Here is a 21,946-nt window from a genome sequence, read left to right as displayed (position 1 = left end):
TGTGGCTGCAATGGAATTGTTTTAAAAAGTAATTACCAAAACTTTGTTAATAAGTCGATTATTCACTTCTATTTTTGATGCAAATAATGTCGACCTCTGAGAGTAATCTAGCTCAAGAAGTAGTATTGTGCTACATACTGTTACCAAGCGCTGCTCGAGACGAAACTGAGGACAGTACAGAAGACGACGACGCTCTCTGATGTCGCGCGGATTGGTTTCCATCTTGTATGCTTTGTATATCAGTGGCCGCATTGTAAATATCCTGTAAATATATTTTAAACCTCTTTCCCCGTAACATTTTGGTGGAAGGTGCGGGTTCTACAAGACGCACGACGGATTTCCCCGTAACATTTTTCCCCGTAACAATATCATGGGTGACTCCTTAAAATTCAGTTAACCTATAAAATACACCCCGTATACCATCGTACAACCGAAAGAAACGGGGTAACAAAACCACAGTCAGAACGGAGATTACCCTTCAGGACAATCATCTGTCATAAGCTACCTACCCCAACAGTCTGTTCCTTGAAGAGTGGCACAAATAATTTGAATTGTATTCGTACAGAACAGCCCACACAACGTAAAGACAGCATTCACCTCTCCAGCTTAATAGAGCCACTGTCGTTCTAGAGCCGAAATCAGGGACCAGCAGTGAGAAAACGCCGTACTGCAGGTAGATAGGCGCAATATACGATATATTTTGGACATGAATTCTTGACAAATTAGGCATACTTACATTTTTATACATATTCAAACAAAACTCAAGCATCTCATCTTCACAATATTCCCATGACTTCCAGAAATCACCACTCCATCGCCAATAAATTCGCATTTAGGACAAATTTCTGCTTTCTACGGAGGCGGATGACAAACGGAATGATACTGTGACAACATTCTTTACCTAGCCTTTGATCACACAGCTTGTAAAGAATGCAGTAACATAGGATAGCTTGAAACAGTAATGCAGTATGACCCACACTTCGGAGATGGCTTCGACAGTTTTGAATTAAAATTTCTCATGGCTCAAGGAGTGAACCCTCATTTGGCTGCTTGCATAAAAAACTCTCGTCATTCTTATATCAATCATCAAAGGTGAGTACTACTCAGCATTGTACACATGGTTTAGGTTGCGAAAGCTTTTACGTGTTCCCTTTCCAAAAGGGCATTCCATAACCCTTTTTGTTTCTATTTGTTTTATTAGTGGTGCTGTGCAGACGGTACCCCGTGTCAGTCTCACACTCAAAATTCTGTTTTAGATGTTATGGAATTCAATCCTACACATTATCACATCACTAAACAAATGCTGAATTACTCAGAAGTAGCTCACCCCAGGAATCCTATGGTGCGTCGTCGTAGTACCATCCATCTTTGAACTCGGTATCGGGTGGATCGTCTTTTGCTGCAAACCAAGAGTACAAGGTGCCCACTTAGGCTATTGTAGAAGCGAAATAAATTTTTCATCCCTCGATGGCCCAGTTACAAAGGATTATGGGAAGCTACTTCAACTGCAATGACGTGTGCAATTCACGTGAGCTTTCCTGCTTTATCACTATGTTTTGCTGTTTTGGCGTAATATCTTTGCGCTTTTCTTATAAACAATTTTTAAAATATTATTTAGATGGCCCTGCCATGGCACATTTCTCTAGTTATTTCGCTCTGCTTCAGAGTCATCGAAAAGATATCCCTTTTGATACAACTACATGGCTTTCCTTTTATCCAAATTTAGAGCTATATCTTTTTGTTGTGATGTTGATTTAACATAAAAAAAGGTCTCTAGAAAAATTGAAACACGTGTTTTGTTGTGTCCCATCGCATGTGTTGTCCTGCTCTGTTAATTGTTTTCCGTTGGATCCTGCTTTTTTTAGACTGGTTAAGCATAATAGTAAGTTCTTCTATCATTCTTTTGCACGTAACATGCATGGGAATAGCACTGTCCTAAATGCGTACAGAGCATCAACAAGGCATCATTACAAAGTAAAATCAGACCATGGTCGATTATACCAGTGAATCGAAAGGCCACTGCGTAGTTACGATCGATCAATATTTAGTATTTAGTTGGGAAGTAAAAAATACTCTGATTATGTTTAATGGTTTTACTGACATCTTTCCTCTAAGCACACATACAATTACAGGTCAAGAATGCACTGGCGTGTGCCCCACGAATAGAATGTCTACAGATGCGCCGAAAAATCACCTTATCTGATTTTCCTCCTTTCTTACCTTTCCTATTCAAATCTCCACCTTCCCTATTTGATAGCCATGCTGTGCTGAGATTGCTGAAAATAGAAATGCCACAACTGCCTGTAAAGGTAGTTTCCTGGTGAATCTTCTCGCTGTGTCTGAACACTTTGGGGTGAAGAATTACAACATTTTGTGGTGAATCTTTTCACTGTGCGAAAGTAGTTTCTTGGACACCACATACAGGGTCAGATTCCGTCTCTTAATCCCTGTTGATAGTTCCTCAACGTTGTTTGCACTACGAGCTGCTCTCTTTCTCGCCCCCTAATTTGCCTATCTTGCCTCCTCGGGCACGAGTGAGTAACTGCAGCGTGTTTGCTGTTGCTGAACCAGTAGCGTGCTTCCCCTTTGTGACTATGACATCCGTCAGGAAACTATCAACTGGGAGAGCGTAGGGGCAGAAAGCAGGCGCAGCACATTTCTGTAGGAGGAGCTTCCCCTGAATTCTTGACCTGTCGCAGAATGCAGATCCGATTAGCATGCCATCTATTAACACAATAGTAGCCCGTTACGACTTTGGCTTAGGGAGGGAGGCAAACTTGCGACGACAAGTATGTGTGCCAACACTGGTACGCTTTGACACTGTAGAAACCTTGGAAGGTTTGCAGGTCTTCACAGATTCAAATACGGCTGGCAACTCCAACCACAGTGCTACAACAGCGCCTTATAAGAGAACACAGCCATGATAGTAGTGACCTTCCTCTTATTTAGCATACATATAGTACACAGCTAATTAGTTCTGGAGAAATCTGGAAGATAAAAAATAGTTTCATGAAAGAGAGAAAGTCGCCCTATCATGAATCTTCTCTCCTGTATTCAGTAAAACTGATTTCTTATATATTCAGTGTTTCTGTTCTTCGACTTATGAATTCATTCGGCCTTGCGCTGCGATCTGCCAGCCTATTAGCTAGCAAAAATGATCGACCAACGGCGCCGGAAAGGTGTTGGTTCTGCGTTCAATCACCCAGACCAGGATGAATTTTTGTCCAACTGCGAAGCTTTCTGGCTAAAAAACTACTATCAGTGTCCCAGCTTCCTGCTACTCTTTGGCAGATAACACTTCTTCCGTTTCACTAGACACTGCATATGAGTGATTATTACAAGCACAACTGACATGCCTCAAGATGTACAGAAGGCTCCAATTTTGTGTGTTGAATAATATAGCAGTTTTTTATTCTTTTAATGTATTCAAATGAGAAATCTAAACGTAAGTTTGCGTAATTCACTTTTGAACGTTCAAGACTGAGGTTCTTTACCTCTATCATCCTTGACAGGTCGTCCAGCTTTGCCTTTAGCTTGCGGTTTTCTTCTTGCTGTGCCTGCAGTTTCCCAGTAAGTCGCCCATTGAAGTCACAATTATTCATGTCAAACAACATCAATATATTCTACTCGAGCTGTTCGGAAATACTACAAGTATCCACAAGTTTCCGACCCTTTAACCTGCACATCAGCAATGCTGTAGGTCCAACAATATTGTCAACAAACCATTTAATTCTTGAATTTAAATCCCTTCGTTGTGTACTACGATATATCTATATTCTGCAAATTAGCCCAAAGTCACAGCAATATTTTATTACATTATTAGAAAAAGTAATACCTGATTAGACAAGCCTTTTATTCTGCATATCAGTGCAATTTCCCACTTTTGTTTCATTAAGCCATATTTAGAGTATTTCATTATTTACTTGTTTGCTTGTGACATTGTGTAATTTTGTATCAAAATGCATTTAGAGTATTATGCTGTTCTTCAGCGTTTGCGTGTTTACTGCATGCATGCCATTATTTTCCCTGCATATTTATGTAGACCAAGAGGGAAGTGCATCGAAAAAAAATAAGTTAATATTTTATGGTTTTCAGCAGTACATAGATGTTTAGCGTGCAGACATTTCTTTTTCTACCTATTTATGCACAGTACGTTGCACTTTTAAAGGACACACCCAGTGGTATCATCCTAATGCGTCCCGTAGGGCATTCCTTTAATAAAGTGATGTCGAAATGATTCAGTCTTATAGGCATTATTATTAGCTAAGCGTTCCCTTTAAAAGTGAATGGCACAACAGATTGAGCCGACATGTATGACCTCAATATGAGACTGGCATTTTTAAGATAATAATAGTGTAATGAAGAAGAACGCCTGGACTTAGGCAGCAGGATTGCCAACAGCATTGCGTGCCGCAGAAGCTCGAGCTTCTGCAACACACGAATACAATAGTAATACATTACAATAGTAATAAATATTCATACAGAGACATCTGCCTCACCTCCTGGTGACTCTTCGAAATATATTTTAAAGGGTTTGAATGTCACTTAGGAGAATGCAAACGAAAAGCGCAGCACTATAAATCCATGGGCCTATTTAATTTTTTGCCATCCACTGCAGCTCTCATACACTGCATTTGAACCGCATTTATTTCTCATTCGACACTCCTGCAGAACCAAAGTTTGAGATAGAAATACTCACATGCAGTGCTCTGCTTATGGTTTGAAGTGTTGTAGACACTCTCCGATTCCCTTCCTGAAATATCAAATAATGGCAAGTAATTTTTGCGGTGTCTGGATTAATGCAGTATTTGAAATAAAATGTATCACGCCTGCAGCACGCATATATATATATATAGGTGCTTGAAAGGACGCACGAACAGAAAACATTTTTTTTCTGATGTTTCGGCCGTGGTCCGGACTTCATCAGAACTGGACCAGGGACCCTTGATTCCCCGATGAAGGCCAGTTCCCGGCCGAAACGTCAGAAAAATAAAATGTTTTCGTTTAGCGCATCTTATCATTCAATTAGCTGACATTACTCGATCCAAGAACACATCTGACTTCTTATATATATATATATATATTCAAAACAACGTGCTTTTTTATTCGAACAATACTATAAACACTGTCTTAATACAATCCACTTAGAAAAATATTCAGCCACGTCCATAAATTACCTACAAGCGACAAATGTTGGCCAAAGCTATTAAAGCACCGGCACAAATTAAGTGCGACCTCAATATAATGAACATAGATATAAAGAATTACTCGATGTAACAAAGCGTCTGGAATATTTTTCGCTAATATATGCAAGTAGCAAATACGTGTTTATAGCAAACATCTAGTATAACGAAGGGATTTTTGCATTGAATGCAACTTGTTAGAACAAGGTGCGAATATAATAAAAATCCCCGCAGAACCTATGTGAGTCCCGTGCAGTTACAGACTTTCGACCCCGAGATATATGCAGCTATGCAAGCTGCATATATCTATGCTATATATATATATCTACGCTATATATATAAGCTACGCCAGCAATATATGCAAGCTATGCAAGTCTGCTAGAGCCAACCTTCAACACATGTTGTGGAGATGTAAAATATACAGTAAAATCTCGATGATACGATCACGGCTAATACAAATTTCCGGATGATACGAATTTTTCTGTGGTCCCGGCCGAGCCCCATTACTTTGCAACGTGCTAGAGAACGGTTGTTACGAATCGATTTTCAGCCTGCGTCGGTTGATACGAATAAACGCCGCCCCACCGACGGCCGCGAAAGAGAACAGCGCGCAGTCACGCGCTTTCTCTCCTTCTCTTTTGGTGCGGAGGCGCGGCGCCGGACAGCGCGGACTCCGCGACTGGGCGCGAAGAGTTTGAAGCGGTGGCGCTTCAAGAAATAAATGCTTTTTACGTACATGTGCCTGAGTGAGTTCACCTCTGACTCTTTAATTTAGCTACAGTCGAATCTCGTTAATTCGAACACGCTTACTTCGAACATACCGCGTACCGACAATGCTCTTAGCAGCGCGCCAAATAACGCGGCGGCGCCTCCGACCGGCATTGCTCCGACACCGCCATAGAGCAAAAGCTCAGGAGAGACCCCTCAATGCCGCGCGCGAGGGAACGGGGGGGAAAGAACCCGAACCCGCGGCGGAAATTTCCCCCTCTCTCAAATTGCAAGGTCGCCGTTTCTGCATCGCGCCGGAACAAGCGTGTACGTGCCGACTAGAGTGTTCTAGACAACCGTATTCTAGCACACACTAGTGCCGACGTCTCGTCTCAGCCACGCGGATAAAATGGCAGTGAACCCTTCTCCGCTATTTTCTAGTCACATGTTGACCTTGCACGCTGCGGCAGCAGCGCAGAGGGAAGCAGCGGCGGAGGCACAGTCGGGCCAACGAAACTGCCACGCCCGCAAACGCTCGCTTCCCGATAACGGCAGAAAACGAAACTTCAGGGGGCGACTAAAATAAGCTGGCGCCAGCACGGCGGCGGGCGCGCACGGAGATGTGCGCACGGAGTCGAAGGTGAGAGAGCTACGAGGGAGTTGAGAGGGAGGGCGAGGGGAGCCACCGAAGCGGCGGAGTTGACGCGGCCATATCCGCTTCCCTGCCGCCCTCCTCCCTCACCTTCGACGGTCTCCGCGCATACCCGTGTGCCGGCGCCGCCCGCTCGCTCCCGGAAGCTTCGTTTTCTGTCGTTATCGGGAAGCGACCGTTAGCCGGCGTGGGCAGTTTCGTGGCCCGCGCTTGCTATGCGCTTGCGCGCCGCGATATTTCACGACTCGCACCGTTCGTGTATCGTGCTATGGTGCACGAATACTTCAAAAATACGTCCTTTTAATTCGAACAAATTTTCGGGACCCTTCGAGTTCGAATTATCGAGATTCGACAGTAGTTTTAATTGTGTTTCGATGATACGAATTTCGGCTAATACGAATATTTTTCGTGACCCCGTGAGATTCGTATCATCGAGCTTTTACTGTATTAAGAAAAAATGGCAGTCTCCCCAGAAATTCTACGGGCACGGTGGTCGGCCACGCTGCTCAGCTCAGAACTCCAAGACCAACTTTGGGCCGTCCAGCGAGCCATGGATGCCGTGTGGGAGCAACAGCTCCCCATGGCCATCTAGGCAGCCCCAGGCCCGGGCCTCCCAATCACCGGATTTCAAATAAACTTATGTCGCTCGCTCGCAGAACCCAACTCAAGATTAATGTCGGTGCTAATCATTTTACCAATCGAGCAATGCAGTGAAACACCATATTGCTGAATACAGTCAAGCACCTTTATAACGAAGTGCCTTTATAACAACCTCCAAAATTCTTCGTTATACAAGTCACTTCATTGTAAAGGTCGCACGCCGTGCCGCTCTCACTAGAGAAGGCTAAGCGCGTTCAATAAAAGAAAAGCTTTTATTTAATGTGAATTCAACAGAGACTTGGTGAAATAAGTCACTGCTTTGTGTGTGCATAGTTTATCTGGCAGAATGTGCGACTGCAGTCAACCTTAATGCACCAAGGTTCAGAGCATGGTTCGCGAAAAAATGCATAAGGTACACTAAGTAAAGCGGCAGATTGTCGAGTTGCACTATCACCCCCCTTGCCTTGAAAATCCTTTGTTCGTTTACAGGACCTTCATGACTGATGCCTTGATTGACATTCGCTACTGCCCACCATACATGGCTTTCAGCACATCGTCAAACGTCAGTTACAATTACGTCACAACATAACGACCTTCGACGTATTCGTCAGCCGTGGTACCTGCTGATTCGCATCAACAAGCAGTTTACAAGTTGACCCATTCCTGAAGCAATGAAGCAGGGCTACTTCTGACGTCGGCACTCTCTTCAAGTGCGTCCCTAGTGATTCATTTAGTGCTAGCACACCTTGGTGACATCTGCGCAGTTCAGTGATGGCACAGCTACGTGGTGTTCAGTTGTAAAGCAACAAATCGGCCTTCGGGAACGCTTAAGTTTCTTCGTTCTACAGGTAAATTTGTTGTGATGGCTATTCTTGTAGAGGCATTCGCAGTACATCTGACAGAAAGGAATTCAGCCGAGACTTAATCAATCCTTCATTAAGCAGGGCATATTGAAGTAGAGGTGTTAGTTGCAGAGGCGTTTGATTCTATGTATTCATTTAGAATCTGTAGTGGTTATTTTGAGATGTCTATTGCTTCGGCTATATGCAACATGTACACCATCCAGGATGGACCCATGTTGTTGTGGCACTCGCTCGCCAGGGTCGGCCATGGCAGCGAATGAATGACGACCACGTAGTGATGACGATAGAATGACAAAGAAGGAATGAGGTCGATAAAACGACAAAGGCGGTATGACTACAATGGCGTGACAACAATGGTATGACTAGAATCCGATGAAGAAACTGGAATGATGGCGATGGGACGACCATGACAGCATCACGACGTACGGTATGACAACGAATGCATGAGGACGACGCAATGACAACGATGGCATGACAACGCCGGCTTAATTGCGATTGAATAACAGCAGCATGATTTCAATGGAATGACGAAGAAGGAATGGCGTCAATGGAACGACGAAGTGACGACGACGGCATGACAACACCGGGGTAACATTTCTAAAATTACGAGCATGACGTGACAGCTTGACGACGATAGCGTGACGATGACAGCATGACTGGGGTCAAATGACGACTAATGCAACGACCCTGACAGCATCAGGCCCATGAGCACACACGTAGTGGTCCAAGCTAATAGACAACTTGGGTCACTGAGATAGATAGATAGATAGATAGATAGATAGATAGATAGATAGATAGATAGATAGATAGATAGATAGATAGATAGATAGATAGATAGATAGATAGATAGATAGATAGATAGATAGATAGATAGATAGATAGATAGATAGATAGATAGATAGATAGATAGATAGATAGATAGATAGATAGATAGATAGATAGATAGATAGATAGATAGATAGATAGATGAAGGTCTTTTCCTGCGATCTCCAATTACCCCTGTCTTGCACTGGCTGATTCCAAGTTGCGCCCACAAAGTTTCTAATTTTATCACCCCATCTAGTTTTATGCCGTCCTCGACTGTGCTTCCCTTCCCTTGGCATGCATTCTGTAACTATAGTGGTCCACCGGTTTTCTACCCTTCGCATTACATGCCCTGCACAGCTCCATTTTTTTCTCTTAATGTCAACTAGAATATCGGCTATCCCCGTTTGTTCTCTGATCCACACCACTCGCTTCCTGTCTTAACATTATGCCTAACAATTTTCGTTCCACTGTTCTCTGCGCATTCTTTAACTTGTTCTTGTGCTTCTTTGTCGACCTCCAAGTTTCTGCCCCATATGTTAGCACTGGTAGAGTAGAAGGATTGTACAATTTTCTTTTCAACGACAGTGGTAAGCTCCCAGTCATGATTTGATAATGCCTGCGATATGCACTCCAACCCATTTTCATTCTTCTGTAAATGTCCTTCTCATGATCAGGTTCCCCTTTGAATAACTGACCTAGATAAATGTACTCCTTTACAGACTCTAGAGGCTGACTGGCAACCCTGAATTCTTGTTTTCTTTCCATGCTATTGAGCATTATCTTTGTCTTCTGCCTATTATTTTTCAGTCCCACTCTTACACTTTCACGGTTAAGGACCTCAGTCATTTGTGGTAATTCGTCCCCAGTGTTGCTGAACAGGACAATGTCATCTGCAAACCGAAGATTGCTGAGGTATTCACCGTTTAGCCTCACTCCTAGGCCTTCCCAGTCTAATAGCTTGAATACTTTATCTAAGCATGCAGTGAATAACATTGGAGAGATTGTGTCTCCTTGCCTGACCCCTTTCTTGATAGGTAACTTTCTACTTTTCTTGCGGAGAACCAATGTGGCTGCACAATCTTTGTAGATATTTCCCAAGACATTTACGTATACATCCTGTACTCCTTAATTACGCACTGCCTCATGACTGGTGGTATCTCTACTGAAATAAACTTATTTTCATAATCTATGAAAGCAATATAGAGAGATTGATTGTACTCCGCAGATTTCTCAATTACCTGAGTGATGACATGGATGTGATCCAATATTTTACAATGGCTCTCATCCTGCGGCCATTATTTACTGCTTCCTCAATCTTTCCAACCTTATAATTTCGAATATCCCTTACTTTCTTCTTGTTGATCAGTTTTGACAGTTCAGCGAATTCTATCTGATCTTTTGAGTTAGACACTTTCATGCTTTGTCATTTCTTCATTAGGTCCTTACTTCCCACTCTGATTGCTGCTTCTGAAATCAACCTAGTTACAGTATCATTCATTACTTCCATGTTATCTTCATCTTTCTGTTCTAAAGCTGCATATTTGTTTGCGAGCGCCAGCCTGAATTCGTCTGCTTTTACCCTTACTGTGTCTAGCTTGGCCTGTTTCTTCTTGACTAATTTTACTCTTTCTCTCTTCAAATTGAAAGAAATCCTAGACCTCAGTTTGAAAATATGTGAGCACAATTATGGCAATCAAACAAAAGTACATGACACTGTTGACATATGCAATTAAACAAAAGTGATTGGCGTTGATGGCGTGGTGTAGATGTGAACAAATGCGAGTTTTTGATATATCCTATTTTCTTGAATACAGATACTGCACCTTTCTTGGAGGCAATATATACTTACCACATTTCAGGCTTGCATTGTTCATGCTATTTAACTTTCCTATTACTCAATTTATACAATCAATTTATGCAATGGCTCAACTCGAGCATTTTGAGGCAATCGAAAATTCATGTCTGTTGCGTGAAACTTCGTCAATCGAATCCACTAAAGGGACATCAGCAACTACGTTAGGTAAATGCTTACCTTCACAGCCTTCGTGAGTGCATCTAGCTGCACGTTTAGATGTCCAATCTCGTCTTGCTGTTCCTGTAGAAATGTAAAAAAGTAAACATAATAAAGCACCAATGTAGCTCTTCGACTGACACTGACTTAACTAATAATATAACTAAAACTGAAGCTTACAAGCATTGTATTTGTGTTTACAGTGACAAATCATATCTCAGTTCATCCAATTCGAGACCTCTCTGACGTCGATCACTTGTTATAGAAGATGAGGTACATGATGAGAGAACATATTTTATTATAATTTATTGAAATATTGTCCAGAGTATTTAAAAGCTCAAGAACAATTTCTGCTATAGTAAAACGTTCTAATCAACTATGTCACAAAAAAGTAGCACATTTCCAGAATATTTAAACATTGCAGAACATGTTCTGCTATAGTAAAAAGTTTTCGTTAACACTGTCCCAAGAAAGTATATCTATCGAGATAGATTATCTCGTGTTTACGACATTTTGTAAATACTGTGGACAGTGCTTGAAATACCCCTGTAATCACAAGAAGGGGCGTGGAGCTTGCATGCATACATGGGCTGCTCCTACGTATTTATAAAAGTATTATGTATGTGCATATGTAAATATGTAGATATGCACGTATGTAAGCATGTGTGTGTGTGCGTGTGGGTGGGCGTGCGTGCGTATGTGTGTTTGTGTAAGAGTGTGGAAGGCAAAGTGAATAACAAATAAGCTAATTTGAAATGCTAACTTATTAATGCATACCCAGCACTACAGTTCTTGCATAGCCCATTGTTATTTGCATAGGTTCATTTTGCTCTGAAGAAATGGCTAACGTCAGCAGGTGCTGGGGCGGCCTGGCCCCATCTCCTTCGTAAATTTTGGCGGAGGAGCCCCACCATCAGAGCCCCCAAGCAATCAACTTGTGCTTCCTTGCAGTCTAATGAAAATTCCAGCTTGCCTTTAAGAAGAATGCGTGATCTGACACCAGACGCTAAAACCATGCTTAATATCATTATGCAGCCACTGTAGTACCGCAGAAATTACAAAAATTACACAATGTTCACTAAAGCGGTTACAGTTGCGTATATCATCTTTAAAATGTGTATTTCCGATCTATGATGGGCATGAGTGCTTATTTTTCATGGGCAACAGGGCTGTGTATTTGTTTACTTATTTACCAGACTATCTTGTTTGTTTTGTCACAGTGATTTTTTGTGTGTCTTTATGTATATTTATTAAGTAACGTTGTTTGCTGGGCGAGTTGGTTCATATTATTTGGTGAAAGAGTTCCTAGCTGAAAAACACGAAGATAAAGAGCAACACAGGACAAGCGCTGGACTTAAAACTGAAAGCTTAATAAAAATGGCAGTCCTAAAAACGAACCCACAATGCATGCGTAAACTTCAGCAACCTGACCCATAACGAAGCAAACAAACAGGCATAGTAAGCTGGTCAAGTATTTCAGTGATTTAGGACAACTTGGGCCAACAACCTAAAAACGCGACCTCTTTATCTGTGAGCAGTACTGAAGGATCATTCCCGCATAAAATTTTGCCATGTTTCTTGATTTCAAACGTTTCACAAATTTTCTGTTCATTCTTATTCTTTCCTTTGCTAATATAACCTACTGGTTTCGTAGGTCTGTCGTGCAGCCACAGCTCTTGCAGTGCAAAGGTAAGTTGCCACCAATGCCTGTGGGGAGTAGAATATGTTGTTCGTGCAGCTTGTCATTTATACATCAGCCGGCCTAACCGATGTAGACTCGGCCACATGACAAAGATATTCGGTACACGACCGAGACCGCACATTTTGTGTACATGTTGGCTTGTTTCTTTCCACAGATGCTGCAAGGGCCCATTTTGCTTGCTGTTATGGGCTTGCAAAACCTGGAATGATTTCACACCGCAGATAGCACAAGTCTTACGCCATTACTTGCGGTCACCTTCTTGAGGCTGTGAGAAATGGAAATGCCATGCATATATGGCATCACCGTTGAGTTGAACGCTTTCGGGACAATGGATGCATCATTCGCTCTATACCTGTCTTTTTTTTCTTCATCGTACTAAACGCGGTTTACAACCATGACCATCAGACACTGGGTACCCGGCGGACATTAGCCTGGCTACTTGTTGATGGAAACTAAGCTGCATGGAATGGGCAAAACTTTTCTTTAAACATTCCTGAGGCACAAAGAAACAATACCTCTGTTCACATGTTTTGAGTGGCAAGATTCGAAAGAAAGGTACGCTTTTGTTGTTCTCAGTGCGTAATGCCAACAGATATGGTCCTTTGTATTAAAATTTACCAATAGGCCTGGAATGTATCGAGTGAAACCGTATCAAGTGATCTTGGCGAAGTTCGTATGTGAACCTGAAATCCTGAGAACATGATCCAAAAGTCATTAAAATGTCTTCAGCAAACGAGTCAATTGTTGACATTTTTTTTAAGATTCAAAAGTACAAGAAAATCGTCAACATACCAAAAAACGCGTGCAATCCTTTCATTCTGTAACATGCTATTAACCATGTTGTCAAGTTTTTATAAAAATATCTGGCGAAGCACAGGAGATACACTTGAGCCTATACAAATTCCTTTTCTTTGAACACAAAGCGAGACATAAAATGAAACCACAGTGTTGTCCAGATAGAAGGAAAGAGAATAAAGGAATCGACTGTAACAAGAGTTAATATACGTGACCACTCCTTCTTGTTAAATTAGTTCACAAACTGCTAAAAGTAGTTCACCTGTCGGGATAGAATAAAATGGTCCTCAATGTCAATCGACAATGTGACATTGGCGCAACGCTCAATGGGTTCCACCACTACGACAACGTCCATAGAGCACTGAACACCAAAAAGGGTCTGTCGTCACCAGGCTTTTCAAAGCACTCTGCACGAAACTGCTCACCACCTTTTGCCATGAGCCGCCTTAATTCTGTCACAGTAGCCCTAAAAGGAACCTCCGGTTCATGTGTCTTCACAGCAAAAAAGACACAAAAAACATCTTCCTTACAATCTACCACTCCTTTGGCCAGCACATTGAGGTTTAGCTGCTTTAGAGGTTTGATCGCTTGTGGTTTTGCTCTTCTTTGCAGCACTTTTACCGGCCTGAAATTCTTCTCAATAGCTTGAACGACTTTTTCTGTGCACAGACCATTGGTGAGGAGAACGATGTTGTCTTTGTTGTCGGACTGCACCAGGCTAAGGTGGTTGCTCATGAAGCACTCTACAATGGTCTGCAATATTCTCTCTCTAGGTCCAGAACTTCTTGTATCCAGCTTCGACAAGCAGTCAACTCCTTCAGATAAGGCTCTTTTTTTTTCATTTGTATGGACCTTTTTCGCAATTCGACGCACAGTGGCAAGCAGTTGAGGACCAGTAACGCTTGGCACCAAACTGAACTTGGGGCCTTTGTATAGCACTCTATCCATCTCTGGGGGAACCAATGTGCCGCAGAGGTAGACGACACCCATCGCATCGTTCTGAGCTTTTGATTTCTTTGGAAACTTCTTACGGACGTCATTACAATACACTTCGGTGACTGTGTTAGCCAAACGTCGTAGCTCTACAAGCTTCTTGACTTTATTTTATGCCCTTCTATTTTTACTTCTCTCCTGTGTTATTTTCTTTACAACTACTTTTATTGTGACATTTTTCCTCCCCTTTCTTTATTCTGTTACCCTGTTTCTTTTGCACGGCTGTAGAAGAGTTCAAGTGTCCACTAAAATTTGGAACAGTTACGATGTCCATGGCCTTCCCTATCCGCGTTTGATCATAAAATGCATTAACTGGCTACTACTACTATCTTTCTTTTTTGTTTTTGTTTCATGTAATGCAGTGCTAATCCCATGGCCAGACGAAAAAGAGTGGCCTGTAGGCTGGCATGGATAATGCCATGGTTATGTACAGCAAAGCTTCCGTATTTCGTGATTGTTTACAGGCAAGGAATAAAGTTTGAGAATAAAAACCAATGATAAACCCACCTTATTAACCACAGAAAGCTCCTTGAAGTGGGTCACGATGATGTGGATATGATCCTCAAAAGTCAGGTGCTCCAATAGACTTTTTCTGGGGCCCTGTGAAAATTCACAAGCACAGTGACAAGTATTTAGATACGAAAAGGATTCCCTGTGACATTTGTTGACACAAATGTGAGATGGATGCTGCACGCACTGCAACAATTACTAGCAGCTCAAAATTCACACTTCATTCATTTCAGTCATACATTCTATGCCAGGTTGCTTCCATACCGTAAAACCCTCGCACTTACTTCGTTATATTAATTATTTTGCTATAACGCTTGTCCGCCCTCACAGCCGACATTGGCCACCAGAAAAGTTGCGATGTACTGTTATTTACTACTAGATAAGCCGGTGGAAAAGATCGCTGCACACCACCGAAGCACTGCAAGATATTTTCCGCCGCATCTTCATCAGATGTTACTCCAGTACAGCTGTGAACACTGTTCTATCTTCACCGTCACTGTGTACGCTCAAGTAGGGGCGTAAGAGGTGTCACAGTGTTCGTGCAGTGAACGCTGCCGGCCTCTGCAGAGGCCTGCAGAGTGAACTTGAAGTGAACTTCGGAGAGTGAACCCGGGACCAACGCCTTTCCGGGTTGCTCCTCGGGGCAAGGTCAAATTTACCTTCAGCTGCGAAGCTATCTTTATGAGAAACCTGCATGGGCTTCCTTTGTAGCTTGACAATTTTTCCTTTCATGAGTTTTCCTCAACCTTGCAGCCTTTCCCAGAAATGATCCGCCATTTTCAGTATCCCTTTTCTTCGAGTTGTCGAAGATATCTGCTAGCCTCCTGATTAGCTCAGATAGAGCGACTGCCCCAGAAAGGCGTTGGTGCCGAGTTCGATCTCATGAACAGGACAAATTTCTTTTTCAACTGTGAAGCGTTCTTTCTGAGCAACCCGCATGGGTTTCTTTTGCAGCTTCGTGCTTCAGTCGGGGGATGACAATTTTCCCCTTATGAACGTTCCTCCACCTAGCGGGATTCCATATAACTAGACCTGAATTCACAAAAACGTTCTTACGCTAAAAGTATTCATAAGAAATATGATGCCAGCCAATGGCAATGCTGGACACATTTTAGAGACGGTGGCTGGCCAATGACAAAGAGCACTCACAAACAAAAAGCTTTGTGAATTCAGCCTCTGATTTGCCACATGCAATGTGCAATGTTTATGTTTATGCCAAAGAATAATCCTAGTGTAACGCTCAAACATGCCGATCCCATGCGTGACAACGAAGGAATGATGACACTAGAATGATAACGACGTAATGACGACTGCCTGACGACAAAATGACAATGAAATGACGAAGAAAGAATAATGACGTTACGACGGCAACGGCCTGACGATGCTGGAACGACGACGACGACTGCGTCACGCCAATGGGAGGACGACGCTGGAATGATGATGACGGTATGACGACAACAGGGTCAAGTCACTGGAATGACGACGATGAAACGACCACAGCGGCATCACGACTACTTTATGATGACGACGCAGTGGCAACAATGGCATGATGGTTCTGGAATAATGGCAACATTATCACGACGACGGCATAACCAAAATGGGATGATGACACCTTGCAATCTGTGGACAATGCTGCCTTGAACATGCGAGCCAAATATGAGTCCACCGCCGCATGCGGCGGTGGACTCATATTTCCACAATCTCGCACAATATATTTCCCACTCTCTCCTGCGATTTCTGCGGCCAACTTTGTTTTGCCACGGTCAATCACGTGGCACTGCTACCAATATCCTTCCACTGTGTAATTATTTCTGTAGCCTAAAATTTTCTAAATAGCATTCAAACTTACTTTTCTGGCATTTAACGTGTTAGCTTTCAACTTTGCACTTATCATTAGTAGCGATACTAAGTATCTAAGTACAACAGACGCCAGCCATTGGGTGATTGTTTATGAGTGTAAGTTACTCCCAAGTGAGAGCTTGCGGACACTTTCACACGTACCCCTCCACTCTTAAATCAACTGGGAAATCAGTTGTTGTTAATGCCATCGTGCCCGTCTTGTCAACGCTCCTTCAATACTCCTGGGCACCTTTCCCAGACGCCAACAATGAAGAGTTAACATATGTGCACCGCATGAAGAAGAAAAATGAAGCAAAGAGCAATAGGCGGGCATTTGTATCAGTCCCGCAACAGCTAAGAGGGAACGTTAATTTGAGGGGTAATGGAGCGAGCAAACATGGCACTCTTTATATCTCTGTTATTGTTAGGTACGTTTAATATATCTATTTGGTAATTTATTTATTGAAAGCCATCGCACTCTTTCCAGTGAAATAGATTTGAAGAAAATGTGGTGTAATACCCGTTTAAGTCAAGCTTATGATCATATCATGAGTGCAGCTGAGATAAGCTTTTGTATGACTACAACATCATTGCTTAACAATTAAAAGTGGTGCAAAATAACTGAACAATCACAATACACAGCTACCAATCTCCTTCCACTGTATAATTATTTCTGTGGACCAAATGATCTAAATAGCATTCAAACTTACTTTTCTGACATTTAACGTGTTAGCTTTCAACTTTGCACTTATCATTAGTAGTGATACTAAGTATCTAAGTATGATGCATAAGTAGTGAAAGCGCAAACCTAATTCATGTGCATTTATCCAATTATGCACAACATTGACTCAACGACTAGGGTGCAAACAGAAAGAATACACACCATCGCACGGCTTCTTTTCTCTGAAACTACATGCATGTGTGATGGTGTTGGAGCCCAATAAAACAAAGTTTCTAGTGCGTCAGTATTAGGAGTGTCAAAATGGGATGAAGTGCATTTATGTGGAGTGTGGCGAGTCGGTCATGTGGTAGAGGTAGAGAATAGATGGGGAGTATATACATACATATACATATATATATATATATATTGTTACGGAGTAGTCACGGTGCACCGAGGCCTCACTGATCGCAGCCGCACCTTCTTATCCCGCGTTGTTGATCTTCTGTGTTCCTGTTCTGCCGAGCACAAGCTATCAACCACATATCACCCGCAGACCAACGGACCAACTAAACAGGTCAACAAGACATTGACGGATACGCTATCTATGTGCACTTTTCCAGACCACAGTGACTGGGAGTACACGTTACCCTACATAGCCTTTGCACATAATTTGTCCTGTCACGAGACCGCTGGTTTTTCTCCATTTTATCTGCGCTTCGGCCTCCAACCAACTTTGCCCTTGATGCACTCCTTCCACCCACAACGAACATTCCAACTGAATATGACCACGACATCTTCGCCCGGGCTCATACAGCTCGCCAAATTGCTCGCACACGGCTCCCTGCCTCACAGGCTGCACAGAAAACGAGGTACAACAGCCGCCACCTCATTTCCCCCTGGGTCTCTAGTTCTTCTATGGACACCATGCCACCGCATCAGTCTGTCTGAGAAATGCTGCGGAAGTTCTGAGGATTGTCTACTCATGCGTAAGCATTATTGCCTCGGCTGTTACTTCGCTTTTGCTTACTTGCTTTTCCTAGCTTGTGCATGTCTACTTATGCACAACAGGCTTCTCTGGACACACACCCGTTTGTGCGCTTCCCCGACGCCACGGCGTCTTTTTTTTTCTTTATATGTTATTATAAAGACGCCACGGCATCTTTGTGTCCTTGCACACGCCATTTCGCAGCCGTCTGGCTGAGTAAATGTGTGGGCTAGTGCGTGCGTCATTGGGCACGTGACGGCACAGCCATTGGGGAGGAGTTGGCGCCATGTCATGAGTGTATAAAATGACCGCGTTCATAATTCTCCGAGATCTACAAACGGTATATTACTTTCACATTCCCACACGTAAGCAGTCCTAAGGGTATCTGCCGAATTTTGTTTGTTTCAATTGTTCCTTGTCTTTTATAAAGCTACCAATCATCTACATTACACTATTATAGGGGGGGTTCATCCCCCCCCCGAAATTTTTTCCGCAACCCTCCCCCCCACTTACCCACCCTTTGTTCTCGTCGCTTCGCGCTGACATAATTGATGAAACCGGTGCTACTATGACAATTTCATTCCTGGGCGCTTCCGTTTGGGTTGGTAATTTACAGCTAATCATGTCCGCATATGGAAAAAACTGTCACGGTGTTTGTTGACACTCTGTGAAGTTTTGGGCGAGAATGTGGCGGCCGCATTGTGAAGCAACAAATGCGCAACAAATGAAGCAACAAATGCGGCAGCCGCATTTTAGATGATGGCGAAAACGCTCGACGCCCGTTTACTTAGATTTAGGTGCACGTTAAGGACCCCAGGTGGTCGAAATATCCGGTATAGATTTCCGCCGCTTCCCTTCAGGTGCCGGTTAGGCCACGCTCGCGCAGGATCTTTAGTCTGCGCGAGACACGTCTCTTGTTTGTGATTGCGCTCCTACATAAGGCTGGTAGTGGCTGTTGTGGAATCCCAAACCAGCAATAGGTACTTCCGGTGCGCATGCGCAGAAGGCGCCCATGAAAAAGGTCCATTCCACCAACTCTCAACAGAATGCACGAAACAAACAGCCGACAAGCATGAATTACTGCTGTGCGCAGTACAGCGTAAGTAAACTCTTGTTGCAGGCGCTGACAGTTCTCGTCGGAGTTCACGCGTCCTGAGAAATTGATTATGTGCACTATGCACAGAACAAGACCGGAGTTCATTCTTGCATCACTAGTACACCAATCAGTCGAGATTCTGTGAGGTACAAGGCCACTTCCTGTTTGCACCGGCGTAAGTGAAGCAGGAATGAGTTGCACGCACTACTTAAAATGCGTACACATGCCATATCTATGCTGTGTGGTGAAATATTCTGTACAATTCTGAATCTGTTGACGTAAAGGCAAATGACGGCTGCACGCTCGCACACAGCGGAAGACACAGCGGCCTGCACTTGCCGCAGAAAATGCAACCCTCTCGTATGAGGGAGCAGGGCGACGAAAGCTTCTAAAAAAAAAGCCTTACACGTTTTTGCGCGTATTTAAGTTTTCTAGTGCAAAGACACAGCGAACAAGCTATTGCTATGGGAGTAGGTATGGCCGGGTCACACGTGCATTTTCACGCGTATAGCCGTCCTTGACTTGTGAAACGCAGTTCGCCCCGACGAGGACGACGCCATCTACGCTTAACGATTAACAATTTGTCTTCTCCAATCGGGAGGGTTTCGCAATGATGCGTTTTCGAAGACTGGTGTTCCTTGTCTTACTTACTGTATTTTAAGCTTACTTTACTTTTTACTTAATTCTTCACAAGCACACGCACCACGAGGGGGGGGGGGGGGTCCCATGTCTTTGATATACATGTATAGAGTCTGCTTAAACTACGATATTTATTACGATACGTGACGTAGAGGCAATCAGAACTTGCCCCCCACCGGTCGCGCCGGTGAACCCCCCCCCCCGAAAAAAATCCGGTACGCCCCTGAACTAACTTCGCAAATTACGCCTTTTTGGGCCGATACAAGGATTGCACTTTTCGCCTGTCAGACAAAATTTGCTGGAGCAATCGTCAAAGAATGTTGACGCATTAAAACTGCTCCCGTGATACACAGGGCCTTACAAGATCGTGTGCTAGGTCGGCGATGTAAACTACGAAGTATCCCCTCGGGACTATCGCTCATCGTCTGCTCCTGTGCCCTCTGAAGTTGTCCATGTGTCTAGGCTAAAACCTCCCGTCACCGTGATTTCGCCCCCATTCACGTGAATGCTGAGTCGGCGGCGTTCCGAGCAAGGCGTGATGTTATGGATCAGTAGGGAATGGTGTGATTATGAGCAAAGATGGCGATTTGGCAAGAAGAACCTGGCCCTGGTTCGGGCAGTCACCACGTGCATGCAGCGCTGCGGCAGTTTGCAAATACCCGCTAAAGACACCTACGCTTCATTAATACCGCCCTGTGAGATATATATAAATATATATATAGCAACTGACGGTGGTCTGCTCCGGACCACCGTCAGTTGCCCATCGCTCCTCGAAGAGGTGGGACGTGTGTCGAGTGAGCTCCTGAACAACACTTTGCAATGTAGTGATGTGGTGGACGCGGTTTCAATCACTTCCAAAGTTTCTTACCTCAAACGTGCATCCGTAGTCCTTCATTGTGCAACACCATGGCTTCAGCTCACATTCTTCATAGTGCATTGGCATCTAGAATAGCGCCGTCCGAACAAAACAAGCAAAAAAAAGAGGACACAAAATTGATTCATTATTATTAAAACAAACTAATGCTGAAGTTTCGCTCTTATGCACATCTCACCACACACCTAGAAGGTCAAGAAAACTAAACCGTTCATAGTTTGCAAATTGAGTGCATAAAGGTCTGTATCCACAGGATAGTCCTTATGAAAGGACAGTTCACAAGAACAGGTGTGGCCAATAATGACAGCAACCATAGCATTTGTGATGGTGGTTGGCTAATGATAAAAAGTTCTGACGAAAAAAACTGCTTTCTGGATTCTACCTCAGATTTCTATTTCCTTGAGGAAAACTAGTAAAACAAGGTAGTGGCAGTGGTCAAGCATTTGCTTGTCATGACAAACATACAGTTAAGATGGTCATGAACATCGTCATATATAATTATAGTGGTATTCCTCACACTGCCGCTCTCAACAGTGCCTCACTCTCTATACGCTGCCATTTGAACAACTTGCAGCACATTCTTCCTATAGTAGTCCTAATATAATCTGCATCCCTCTAACAGTCACCTACAATTAGCATATCAATGTATGATTTGCAAATCATTGCAGGCTAAAACCTACAGAACTGCAGCTTGGGTACACCTGATACCAAATTTATTATGCCTCAGAGAAAGGAAAATGCAGTCGGCAATCAAAACAGTAACATCACACATTCATACATCTCACTCAATCTAAGTAGCAGTTGCAAAAATGGTGTTCATCTGTACACATTTTAAATGTTTCGCCACATGAAAAAAAAAATCAACATTTTTTAAAATATCTTGCACATACAAAAATTAAATGTAAAATAGAAAAGAGGAAGTTTCACGTGCACAAATCGTACACAAGCAGGAAGCCCTGTGTACCAGACATTGCAAAATATTGCTAAACTTTTTTTTAATTTTAAGATGAATATATTACGCCTATTTG

At 43.1% G+C, this 21,946-nt stretch overlaps 1 protein-coding gene across 1 annotated transcript in view; it reads right to left on the bottom strand.

Moving 5' to 3' along the window:
* Positions 1-21,946, bottom strand: part of LOC119464067 (TNF receptor-associated factor 5-like) — a 39,076-nt gene that overhangs the window by 7,500 nt on the left and 9,630 nt on the right. Inside the window, exons 5-10 of the mRNA XM_037724888.2 lie at positions 20,913-20,987; positions 14,822-14,914; positions 10,846-10,908; positions 4,700-4,753; positions 3,495-3,557; positions 1,328-1,399 (exon numbers count right to left, since the gene is read on the bottom strand). Coding sequence (XP_037580816.1) covers positions 1,328-1,399; positions 3,495-3,557; positions 4,700-4,753; positions 10,846-10,908; positions 14,822-14,914; positions 20,913-20,987 — 420 coding nt within the window. The remainder of the gene's footprint in view (positions 1-1,327; positions 1,400-3,494; positions 3,558-4,699; positions 4,754-10,845; positions 10,909-14,821; positions 14,915-20,912; positions 20,988-21,946) is intronic.

The sequence above is a fragment of the Dermacentor silvarum genome, chromosome 9 (genome assembly GCF_013339745.2).
Source record: "Dermacentor silvarum isolate Dsil-2018 chromosome 9, BIME_Dsil_1.4, whole genome shotgun sequence".
Classification (NCBI taxonomy): Eukaryota; Metazoa; Arthropoda; class Arachnida; order Ixodida; family Ixodidae; genus Dermacentor; species Dermacentor silvarum.
Note: the sequence above shows the minus strand (reverse complement) of the source record. Positions and strands in the feature narration are given on the sequence as shown.